This window comes from Engraulis encrasicolus, chromosome 5 (assembly GCF_034702125.1).
Source record: "Engraulis encrasicolus isolate BLACKSEA-1 chromosome 5, IST_EnEncr_1.0, whole genome shotgun sequence".
Classification (NCBI taxonomy): Eukaryota; Metazoa; Chordata; class Actinopteri; order Clupeiformes; family Engraulidae; genus Engraulis; species Engraulis encrasicolus.
This window is the reverse complement of record NC_085861.1, coordinates 39,160,974-39,173,473: the sequence shown is the minus strand read 5'-3', so window position 1 is coordinate 39,173,473 and position 12,500 is coordinate 39,160,974. Positions and strand designations below refer to the sequence as shown.

Genomic DNA, 12,500 nt, shown 5'->3' with positions numbered 1-12,500 from the left:
GTGTGTGTGTGTGCGTGCGTGTGCGTGCGTGTGTGTGCGTGCGTGCGTGCGTGCGTGCGTGCGTGCGTGCGTGCGTGCGTGTGTGTGTGTGTGTGTGTGTGTGTGTGTGTGTGTTGTACTTTCAATGGGAATCTACTGATGCTACTGAGTGTTGTGCTCTAAACATAATTTCATTGCTTTTTTGACGATGACAATGAACTCTTAATGATTATTAATGAGCAGTATGTGTTTGGAAGACCAGTCTGAGCTTTTCCTGATGACAGTGCCTTTTCTTACCTAATGTGACTATAGTAGGCCCTATATAGAGCTTAGTATTGCAATAATTCCTGTAGTGTAACTAACTCGGAATACCACCCTGTTCTGTATTGCCGTACATCAGTGTGGTACAGATGTTGTCACAGAATATGGTCGGTGATGACTTATAGATGACCATAACAGTTAAAGATAGAGATTGCGTGCAAGAGACACTAAACATCACAAGACTGGCATGGATCCTCTTCTGATGCCGTTTTGGTATGTGTGGGTAGGCCTATGGGTGTTTGTATGGGGCAGGGGGGGTACTACACATCCTACCCCACCCCACCCCACCCCACCACAGACTCTCACGTGCGTGCACGCAGAGAGAGAGAGAGAGAGAGCGCGAGAGAGAGAGAGAGAGAGAGAGAGAGAGAGAGAGAGAGAGAGAGAGAGAGAGAGAGAGAGAGAGAGAGAGAGAGAGAGAGATGTTACTTGAGAGAGATGTTACTTGAAATTAGTTGTATAGAAATCCAAGTATTTAGTTAATGATTTTTTTTATTTGCCTACACAATTTAACATTATTTTCAAAGGCATGAACAAGTTCTAATTTAGACTTAAGTTGGTCTGCTGGATATTCTAAAAGGCCTGTCGATACTTAAAAGCACACATTGCTGAAAGGGGGAGCGCCATTCTAAATTGAAATCTGACACCTGACATCATGCGCCTGAGCAATTCCAGATGAAATTCCGCTTTGCCCGAAGTTCCCCTCGGACGAACTTCCTCTAAACTTCGGGATATAACACGTCTACCCACTGACCCAGTTACAGACGAAGTGTTAGCTGTGGAACATCGGCATCACAACGAAAATGGAATTCAGGTAAGCAACCCCACTTTATAACGTCTTAGACTAGGGTTAGCCTATGAACCAGAAAAAAATAATCTATGTGCTTTGTTACGGTGTAGGCCCAATCCAAAAGTGAAACTGAAAAGCTATGTTATATAGAAACAGTAAGTGATCACGCCAGTAGGCTACTACTAATACGATTACGGAATCTGTAGCCTATTAAATGCACAAACTCATCATGTTCTGTGTAATATCCTTAAGTGTTGTTGTAATTACATAGGCCTATATTAGTTGCCTATGCCTTTGTCAATTAATTTGACATGTAGGCTAATCTAGTGATCTTCCTCAGCGTTTGTTTCTATTGGTTATGGTGCATTTAATGTGGTTTATTTTAATCGTGAAACGCTTAACTTTTCTGACTGTTCACTTCCATTCGATTTAACAAAAAGTGCCCAAGAAAAACTCCAGTTGTTACATGCGGAAACAACTGCTTAATAAGTCGTACCTGCAGGCAATAGGCCTACTTAGACTAGTCTATTAACATTAAGGTATACTTTTAATTATCATCTTTTCACTTTTGTTTCAGAATAATTCTTTGTGTCTGCATGACTTTGGTGGGCGCTGCCTTGGCTCATCTAAACCACTTGTCACTTGACCGCGAATGGGATAGCTGGAAACTCGAGCACAGGAAGGAATACAATGGTTTGGTGGGTCCCGTGTTTTCATTTATGCTGAGCGAGTCTTTTTGTGCCCGAGTCATCTTGTCGAGAATGGGATTTACAGAACACTAATGAAGCCTAACCTCTAGGCTGATAATTTACTCAAGAGTTTTTCCTTTGTCATGACCAAAGTTTGTCCACTGTAGAATGTGAAGTGTGGCAGCTCTCATCTCTGTGTTAATGTAAACATGCTTCCTAACAATTTATGCGGCAGAGCTGCAAATTCCTGAGGTTATGGCAAACAAAGCACGCGCGCAATCCACGCGCTCTCCAGATTCTTCACAATTTCTGTCGCTATCGTCGCACTTTGCTAGCTAGGCCTATTTTAAAAGATGATCATAGTAACAGTTCAAAGTTCAGTTCCGAAGTTCATGAAATAAAATTATATCTAATTATCATTAAAGATATGAAGTTATAATTTGCCTTAACTTTGCCATAGGCTATGTCAGATGGTAACTGATGGCAACTTATTGTGTGTGTGTGTGTGTGTGTGTGTGTGTGTGTGTGTGTGTGTGTGTGTGTGTGTGTGTGTGTGTGTGTGTGTGTGTGTGTGTGTGTGTGTTTATTGCAGGGTGAGGAGTCCATCCGCAGGAGCATCTGGGAGAAGAACATGCTGATGATTGAGGCCCACAACCAGGAGTACGAGCTGGGGATCCACACCTACGAACTGGGCATGAACCACCTGGGAGACATGGTAGGATTCAAAAGTACACTACACTGAAAAGGAAAAATACACTACTCGGAAAAGCAAGAATAGGCCTACGCTACTCTGAAAAGCAAAAATACGCTACGCTGAAAAGCAAAAATACGCTACTCTGAATCCCATATTTATCAGGTGACCCTTTACTGTATGTTTCCTCTATGGGCATGAACCACCTGGGAGACAGGGTAGGATTCAAAAATACACTACACAGAAGCTAAAGCGCTAAAAAAACAATGGATGGCCCATTTAAATTGACGTTGGCCTCCTCCTTAATGGAACAATCCTTGTCTGAAGGGCTGAAGGACATCTACCCTTGGGGAGTTAAAGTCCAGAGCACAAACATTAGCACAATTCTTACCCAAACCATGGACATGGACTAAAACTAAAGTCTGGAAGGTGACTATGCTATCAGAGATAGAGAGACCCCTTTCCTATTTCAGCACTCCTTTTGCACAGTCCAACGGATGCATCATGCTTCACGGGCTCTATGTGCAATGTGACCAATAAACTATCCTTGTCTCCTTGTGTCCTTATATGCTTGAGAACTACTGCAGGGCCTACTGCCCTACAAAGGCAAAGTGCAGTAACTACTTTACAAAATCTAGTTTAGACTGGACTTCATTACACCCCCTATCTATCTAATGACAAAGCCTTATGATCCAAATGTGTCCCATTTTAGAGATACTGCTATGTCAAATTTGCAGTAACTACAATATCAAATCTAATACCAAGGCTTTGAAGTCCATTTCTCAGTTTCAATGTTGGCATAGTTACTGCACTTTGCACTTTGTAGGCCAGAGTAGACACAGTAAATATCCATACAGTATCATGTCATATAACATCTAGTGACTTCATATTCCATGTGATGGCCCTGATTTACCTCGTTCGACAGCACTCAAAATACTTGAGTATTGAGTGTGGTGGAAGGCCTGTCAGCCTTAACCCTGAAATTATGTCCACAGACCCTGGAGGAGGTCAGAGAGAAACTGATGGGACTGCAGACGCCTATGTACAGGGACCCAAACAACACCTTCACCCCTGACGTCAGGGACTACCAGAGGCTTCCCAAGTCTGTAGACTACCGCAAGCAGGGCTACGTCTCTTCTGTCAAGAATCAGGTAATCCAGTAGACAGCATTAAAGCCTTAAGGCACGGTCCGTGTAACGCTTTGCAGTGCTTTGATCCATTTTCCGAATTTACTTGAAAAAGATGAAAAATGGGTTCAAAATTTCAATTTTCAATTTTCCAGACAACTCAGAAAACAGCAAATTGACGTTGTTTTTTCATTTCATTGTCATTTGTCGGAGGATTTTGAAAGACAAAATATGTGAATTTGAAACCAAAGTAAAATGAGTCAATATTTCAATTTTCAAGTTCTGCGTGGTGGTTGGACTGAACCATTGTAATTCGACAAATTACAATGAAATGAACAAACAACGTCAATTTTCTGTTTTCTGAGTTGTCTGTAAAATTGAAAATTGAACCCAATTTTCATCTTTTTCATGTGCATTCCGAAAATGGATCAAAGCACTGCAAAGCGTTACACGGACCAGACATAATCACATTTTTGAAATAGTGACATTTTCATTAATAATCTAACTTAATGTTTATTCAACAACTTATTGTCAAACTGATGTTTATTCAGAAAAAAATCTACTTCATGGGTGATAGGCTACATGCTTCCCTAAAGGAAGCACATGTAAATCATGATTGCAAGTCAAAGTGTTTTAGTAGTTTACACAACTAAATGCTTATCCAGCATAGTCTGATATGTTGCAACACACAGTCTCTTCAGGAACAAGGATGCTGCTGTTAATGGGAATGAGGAAGAGAAACTGCTGAAGCAGTGATTTTACTGCAACAAAAGAAGCTCACAGGAGTATAAGGCGCACTCTAGTGGAGCATAGCAGAACTACAGAACACCCATTTTCACTGAAAGTTCATTGAGACAATTGTTTTCCTTTTCACTATGAATTTGTCTAAAACACACACACAAACGCACACTCTGTCTTTCTCACACACACACACACACACACACACACACACACACACACACACACACACACACACACACACACACACACACACACACACACACACACACACACACACACACACACACACACACAAACACACACACACAGCCTTCTATCCCCTCCTTATGTACACTTTTGCACCAGTCATTCATTTCACCACACAGTTAAACACGCTGTGTTAAATTAACACTTAAAGAATCACTTCAAAATCTGCCAGAGTGTATTTGGCCGCAGACTACTCTCTAAATATTGAATTAACACTCCCTCTTTTACTTTGTACATGTGACTCAGAAGTACAGAATATCCCTGAGCATCCTTGAATCCTTAACAAAGAGGGAACATACTACTCATGGATTCTGACAGATGGTTTGATTAGAACTAAGAACATCTTTGGTTTGACAATCAAAACGCTAGTCCCTATGCCAGGGATGGACAACTGGAGGCCCGCTTCCTCACTCAGTGCGGCCTGTAGAAAAATATTTTTTAAAACATTTTGGCCAGATATTTTTTAAACCACAACTCAATCAATCTGATAATACTGTTGTTGGTCAACAGAAAAACATAAAAACACGTCTACTCCTTGCAAACAACATCAGCAATGAGTAAACAACCAATTGCACCACAAAGTCTGTGAGATACAGTCAGATCTGTGGTCATGTGGCCCTCCAATGGTAGCAATAAAAAATGTGGCCCTCCTTATCATGGAAGTTGCCCATCCCTGCCCTATGCTGTGCACCTGATTAAGAAGAAGATAAGAATAAGAAGAATGGTATGCATGTGTGTTGCTCCGTCTTACACTTCACTTTAATCCTTGAATGTGCTGTGTTTAGGGTGGCTGTGGCTCCTGCTGGGCCTTCAGCACTGTAGGATCTCTGGAGGGTCAGATGATGAAGACCACGGGCCAGCTGGTGGACCTGAGCCCCCAGAACCTGGTGGACTGCGTCAAGGAGAACGACGGCTGCGGCGGAGGCTACATGACCAACGCCTTCAAATACGTCATCAGCAATGGCGGCATCGACTCGGAGCAGGCCTACCCTTACGCGGGAGTGGTGCGTCCCCCCCGGACAATGTTTCTCCATTTGTGTCCAAAATAGGGCCCCTAGTTAACCTCAACAGTAGTTAACCTCCATTCAAAATGTGATAGTGTTTTGAAGTGTTTAGATCTCTGCAAGCTATAAATACAGAATCTATAACCCTAAAAGTAACCTAGAATTTTGTTTGACTAGTGTTGCATTTATTTCTCCTTTATTTTTTTAACTAGGGTAAAAACACATTGAGGCAGTTGCCTCAATTTCAAGTGGGCCCTAGCATTACTTCCACTCTTTGAAATTTGTCAGTCCCGATTTCCAACACAAGTGGGTCATCATTTTTAAAATTATGCACAAGGCAAAGTGAAAATATTTGTATAATTTGAATGCCCATTCTCATCCACTTGAACGATAGTTGAGTACCTTATGGAAAACTACTCTTGGTAAACCCACTCCCCTCCTTGAAGTCTTCTCCGAGGAAGGTCTGGACGAACAAAATGTTCATGTGCCATAAAATGCATGTGTAATGTACAGTAACAATGTACTGTATCTTTTCCCAACAGGACCAGGAATGTGCGTACACTGAGTCGGGCCGGGCAGCCACCATCAAGGGCTACAAAGAGGTCAAGGAAGGAGACGAGCGCGCCCTGACTGTTGCCGTGGCCAAAGTGGGGCCTGTGGCCATTGGCATCGACGCCTCTCTGGGCACCTTTCTCTACTACAAGAAAGGTTGGTAACAGTCAGTGTCATTGGTGGCTATACATGGGTTCTAAATTTTGTTTACAACCTGACTGCGCGAAACTAGCTGCGCGCAACTCAACCTCTGATTGTTGCGAACCGCTGTCGGTCAAAAAATTAGCTCACGTGGTTGGCTGCCAGTGACTTGCCCCTCCTCATAACATCGTGTTTACAAACACTGCAAACCCATGTATAGCACATTGATTCTCCACCTTTTTTAAACAAAAGCCCCCTTGACCTCATCATGAGCCTCCCAACGCCCCCCGTAGTATTAAAAAATAAATTGGGCTAATGTCCCCTCCCCAATGGCAACTGAACACCCCCCCCCCCTCATCTGTATCCCTCTCAATGCCCCCTAGCCCTCACTAATGCCCCCTGAGGGGCTATAGAGCCCCCGTTGAGAAACACTGCTATTGCGCAAGAAAGAAAGGAAAGCTGAGTTCTTAACGGAAATTTAAAATGAAGTGTTGTCGAGGTTTTTGCAGTGACAGTCCTCTATTAACCTTTTTTTTACTACAAGAGACATCCTTGGAAGAGCTTGTGGCTACTTGCACCTTTTTTGTGCATTGCAATGATTAATGGTTGCATGTCCAGTGCTGTGTTACTCAAAAGCTCACAACCCTGTCACCTGCTGTAAGCCTGGGGCTTTGCTAGGAAGGTGCTTACTGTAGTGACACGTACAGCATGACACGGGAGTGGATTTTCATTCCCGTCCCATCCCAATCCCAGAAAAAAATCAAAATCAATCCCACTCCCGTTTCGGCAAAAAAACAGTCTTTTTTATGATGAAAATCATCATCTATTTTTGGCATTCCCGCTGCCGTTCATTTTTATTCCCGCTCCTGCCCGCTCCCATTCAACTTTATTCCCGCTCCTACCCGCTCCCGTTCATCTTTAAAATTTTGACTCCCATCCCGCGGGAATCCCGTTGGACCTGCGGGAACTCCCGAAAAATGTCATCCTCTAGTGACACGGTATAGCTTTTGGCCATGGGGTAGTTTATTGGGACAGTTACACCAAGGCTGTCCTGAGTGGGTGATGACTCTGGGTGTGAACTGAATTGGGTATGAACTGGGTGTGAATTGAAGTGTGTGATATGGTAATGCAGTGGGTAATGTGAAGTATCATTTGTTACCTGGTTCCCTCGGAGTGTATTGGGCCAGGTTTGTCTCTCAGTCTGTGTTTGCCCACCCAGTGTGTGTCTATCACAGAAAGCACAAACAGAGTTAGCAGAGACAGTTCCAGGGGTGACTCAATGCTTTGTCCCATTAAGAAAGAGCGTCTTTAGTCAGGCTGTGTTCTCATGTAGAGCTTCCCACACCTGGAACTCAATTCCCAGGCAGCACAACTAGAGAACCACAAACATAAAATCATTTAGTAAACACTTAACATCTTGGCTACTGGATAATCAAAACTGTCAACACAACTCTGCATATTTATTTAAAAATGTATACACTATTTTACACTTGTTTATTTTTTTTATAATTTGCGCAATACTTGTGTGCATTCTTTTCAAAGGACCATCTAACCTGTCAAGGGACAAAAGATGGAAATTAGCCTTACAGCTATAATCTTGTACATTTTACATTTTCCTTAAGTGCTATTATGTAATATAGATTGTCCCTGTGTTAAATAAATAGGGGTCGCCAAACACACGCTGAGGCCTATACACACTTTGAGAAACACACGTCATCATGTGCATCTGAAAGCCCATTGGGAAACTCCAACTCCCACTGTCATTGTGACACAGCACTCCACAGCACATAAGTGAACACTGCACACTGCACACAACGAAATTGCATTTATGCCTCACCCTTGCAATCTAGTGTTGGCAAACAGGCCCAGACAGGTGGCCATCTCTGATTGCTCTTGACTTTGTGTGATTTCATTGTTAAGTCAAGTGAGCTTTATAGTCAATTTGTCTACATGCACTAGTCGTAAAAATAATTGAAATTACTAGTGGTGTGCATTGGCACTGTCCTCACGATTTGATTCGATTACGATTCGGGAGGTAGCGATTCGATTCGATTCGATTCTATTCGATTCAATTCTATTCGATTCTACAATGCATTGCAATGCATTACATTTCTACTGAAAGCAAAGCAAATGTTTCATCAGTCATGATGAGGCAAAACAAGTAATCAGATACTGAGCAACAATTTACTAGTTGCTTTCTGTATCAGTCTTGCAGTTTTCAATGCTTTGAAGTGCTTTTATTTAATTTAACATTCATTTGCTCCCGAAATATCCTAGGAAGTAATTGAAACTTAAAAAAATTGCCGCATTGATTCTGGAACTTGCCGCATTGAATTGGATCGTCCATGCCCCGCATTGCATTGCATCGCCGAATCGATTATTGTTGACACTACTAGAAATTGCATTTCTTACTTTCCTATGTAAGGACATACACATATCCATAAACATACAGTAGACATAGACATACTTTAGGAGACATAGACAATCATGTAATTCTATGTACAGTAATTGTAACCCCCATGTCATTTGTCTCTCAGGTGTGTACTTTGACCGCGACTGCGACAAAGAAAATATCAACCATGCTGTTCTGGCTGTTGGTTACGGAGTCACCGCCAAGGGCAAGAAGTACTGGATTGTGAAGAACAGGTGATTAAACGGCTCTTATTACACAGAGTAGCATTGCTGTGTCAGACCACAGTACTGCTTGTGTGCTCTGTGTCGTTGTCTTTGCAGAGCTGTGAGTTCACATACTGTAGCAGTCATACACAGTAAAACAAATAGTGTTATTTTAAAGCTTAGAGAGTTCTCCAAGACCAAATGCACCGAAGATGTTGAATTGAATCTCTTAAGTGCTGAATTAACTCTATACACGTGTAGTTCATTCATTCAACATCCATTTTCTTTTCCGTGGCTACTGTACGCAGTATACAGTAAAGAGGTTTAATCTTCTTTGGGTATTATTGTCTGGATTACTGTATTATTACGGATATGCTACACCGAGGGCTGAGAGGCAAAAACAAAAATGTGTTAGCCACATTTGGGTCAAACCTGAATTATACATGTAGGTCTATGTAATAATCACACATGAATTGTGAAGTCTCTGTACTGAAATTGTTAAAGTAAAAAACACTTGGTATTATAGCATAGTAGGTGAATTTAGTACAGAAAAGAAGAGGATGTTTTTGTTTTGTTTTGCCTCTCCTGTAAAGTTGTCTCTCTGCCCCGGGCATGTTTTCTCTGAGAGTAAAATGCAGGTGAAGGTGTGTGTGATTCTTGCTTGTACTCAGTACTAACCCTACTGTGTTTTTTTGCGATTTCATTTCTCCACGCCCTCATATCTTTTCCCTTCCTTTTCTCGACAGCTGGGGTGAGGAATGGGGAAACCAGGGCTACATTCTCATGGCACGCAACCGCAACAATGCCTGCGGCATCGCTAACCTGGCCAGCTACCCCATCATGTGATCACCCCAGAGTTATAGAGGAGGAGGAGGAAGAGGAAGAGGTGGAAGATATGGGGGAGGAGGAGGCATAGGATGTTGAAACACTTGAGGGGACTACGTCTATTTAGACACCAAACTATGTGTGTGTGTGTGTGTGTGTGTGTGTGTGTGTGTGTGTGTGTGTGTGTGTGTGTGTGTGTGTGTGTGTGTGTGTGTGTGTGTGTGTGTGTGTGTGTGCATGCGTGCGTGCGTGTGTGCGTGTGCGTACGAGCCCTGTATTTCCAGTGGGGTATTCCAGAACTTACCTGGCTACTTACTGTACCTATATACCTATTCATCACTTACTTTGCTATGTTACCTGAGAGTAAGTGGTAAGTAAATCTACCTGTAGGAGAGCCGTTTGAAAAAAAAAGCCCCATTGGGAAACTCCAACTCCCATTGTCATTGTGACACAGCACTCCACAGCACACAAGTGAGCACTGCACACTGCACACAACGAAATTGCATTTATGCCTCACCCGTGCCACCCCCATGCGTTCCCTGATCACTTGCCTGAGTTTAAGTGTGAAGTATGTGATAATGTGTGGTGTGCAGTTTCTGTCTGGTTGTGTGTGTGTGTGTACATACTGTCCAATTCAAGGTTGTTGTTATTGTGCAATGCATAGATACTCATGTCTTCAGGAAATTAAAAAGCAATTCTCTTTGTACCTGTGCACAAAATATGCCTCCTGGTGAGGCTTATTTGTTAACAAACAGAAGAAGTTTTTATTTTTAATCTGTGAAAATAAAATTTGAGTAATAAACATTTGCTCTCAGAAGAATGTGGTTATTGCAAACACAGTCTGATTTGTTATATTTTATTTATGTTTTTTTTTTTTCAATGAAAGACAAAATTAGACGTTCACACTAGATGGCAGCACTATACTAAAACCTTTCAAGTCTTCAACCCCATTTCAATGTGACTGAGCCCAATCAAAAGAGACTGAGGTAGAATTATTTTTCCTCTTCAGGTATTGTGAGTTTGTAGAGTACATAAGCCTAGTTGTCTTTATTTTAAGAGATTAGTTTTTAAGTGTAGTGGCCTTCATTGGTGAAATATTAACTACTGGAGCATATACGCATGAAAGCATAAATATGTACTGGGCCTATTCTGTCACGTTGGTTGTGTTTGAAAAGTTGAGTGAGACCAACTCAGTTATGTTGTCTTAGACAGCTTGAGTAAATGAATGGAAACCCTCTGAAAATCCCTTAGCTCATCTTGATTTGCAGGGCCGCTGACAGCAATTGACCAGGTCCGGGACAAAATCATCTGAAAGGGGCCCCCTGTACATGTATACAGTGCTATGAGAACCCATTTCTGGGGCCCCTCTCACCCTGGGCCCGGGACTTACTGACCCCTTTGCTCCCCCGTTGGCTTCCCTGCTGGTCTGTCGTGCAACCAGGAGCAGCACTTCACTTGGACATGCTCTTGTCAAAACATGGGGGCAAAGCATGTACTGCTTGGTGTACACATTTTTACACATTTCATTTCCAGCCTCTGGGGTGACTCAAGGTGGCTAGAGAAACTAATTTAAGGCTCAAGACATGCAGAGAGTGAAGAGTGAGTTTAAATAGCCTGACTCGCCTGCAGGTATGGTTTGTCTTCCTTGCATGTATTTCGGCGAAACGCAGACAGATGGCATAAGTCATGTTATTGTGCTAGCCAGGTCCCAAATCACCTGTCAGACATTTCTTGAAGCCTGCCTCACTTTTCTTTTCTGAGACTTATCAAATAATAGAAACCTACCATGCTTACTGAATCCCTCACGTAAGATTTATTGATGAGCTTCAGCACAATCACCAAAGTCAGGGCCATGTGCACTTGCATTACACTTGACCACACACATAGTGCAGATGACTATGAAGCAATGTGCTAGTTGTGTGATTATCAATTTCTGAACTAATCCAAAAACAGAACATGTTTTTCTCTTGTGAGTTATAAAAGAAAACAACTTTTACAGATATTAGCCTACCACAAGAAATCTCCATAGCCATACCACAATGAACTGAATGAAAAGCATGTAGGTGCAGAATAGAGCTCTGTTTTTTTGCGCAAGGGAAATGAAAGGTGTGGGTAGAATAGGATTTTGTCCTATTCCTATAAGGCAGTGCTTCCAAAACTTGTTTCAGACCGAGGATCACTTAGTTCCATTTTGTTTTTTTTCAGGGACCACCTTCATGCTACAAGTTTTAGGCACTACCAATACCATATGAAGTAATACCAATATACAGATGACATAAAAGAAAAGCTTTGGGTTCCTTGCACATGCAGGGTCTTGGGTGTATTCACATGGCATCTTAATCTATCTAGCCACGATCATAGATTGGCTTTTAGTGCTCAGGGAGTTATGAAACATGTGTCACCTCTTTATCAGCAAAAATGACACAAGCACGAGCTGTCTAAGTCTGTTGCTCCATACAAAAATAGGGAACAAAAAAGAATCCGTCCGATAATATGTTCATGATTAGTTGAAGATAACAAATGTAGCAAAAGCTGCTGAAGAAGGAACAGATTTGAACAGGCATACAACTGCTCACTCTTTGCCTGTGGACCCATAACGTAGGCCTACATCGTTCTGTCAGCAGAACGCTGTAATAGTCGTTGAAAAGACATGCTGCTAACTACCATAGTACTACACTACAATGACATTACACAGGACCTTTAGTAATACTGTTACAACTTGGTCGTTGCCATTCTGGTAACAGCCATTTTTTTAACAGGGGCCATGTCTTAACCCCT

At 42.1% G+C, this 12,500-nt stretch overlaps 1 protein-coding gene across 1 annotated transcript; it reads left to right on the top strand.

Annotated features, from left to right (window-relative positions):
* Window positions 1-973: 973 nt before the first annotated feature.
* Window positions 974-10,526, top strand: ctsk (cathepsin K). The gene is made up of 8 exons (XM_063199302.1): window positions 974-1,114; window positions 1,668-1,788; window positions 2,372-2,494; window positions 3,466-3,621; window positions 5,370-5,588; window positions 6,131-6,296; window positions 8,819-8,927; window positions 9,644-10,526. The coding sequence occupies exons 1-8, from the start codon at window positions 1,104-1,106 to the stop codon at window positions 9,741-9,743; spliced, it is 1,005 nt and encodes a 334-aa protein (XP_063055372.1). The 5' UTR covers window positions 974-1,103; the 3' UTR covers window positions 9,744-10,526.
* Window positions 10,527-12,500: the final 1,974 nt, after the last annotated feature.

Excerpts from the sequence above, each read along its gene's own strand:
- ctsk (XM_063199302.1), top strand. Across the intron at positions 1,789-2,371 it reads GGAAGGAATACAATGGTTTG|GGTGAGGAGTCCATCCGCAG; the intron begins GTGGGTCCCGTG and ends TGTTTATTGCAG. Across the intron at positions 5,589-6,130 it reads CCTACCCTTACGCGGGAGTG|GACCAGGAATGTGCGTACAC; the intron begins GTGCGTCCCCCC and ends TTTTCCCAACAG.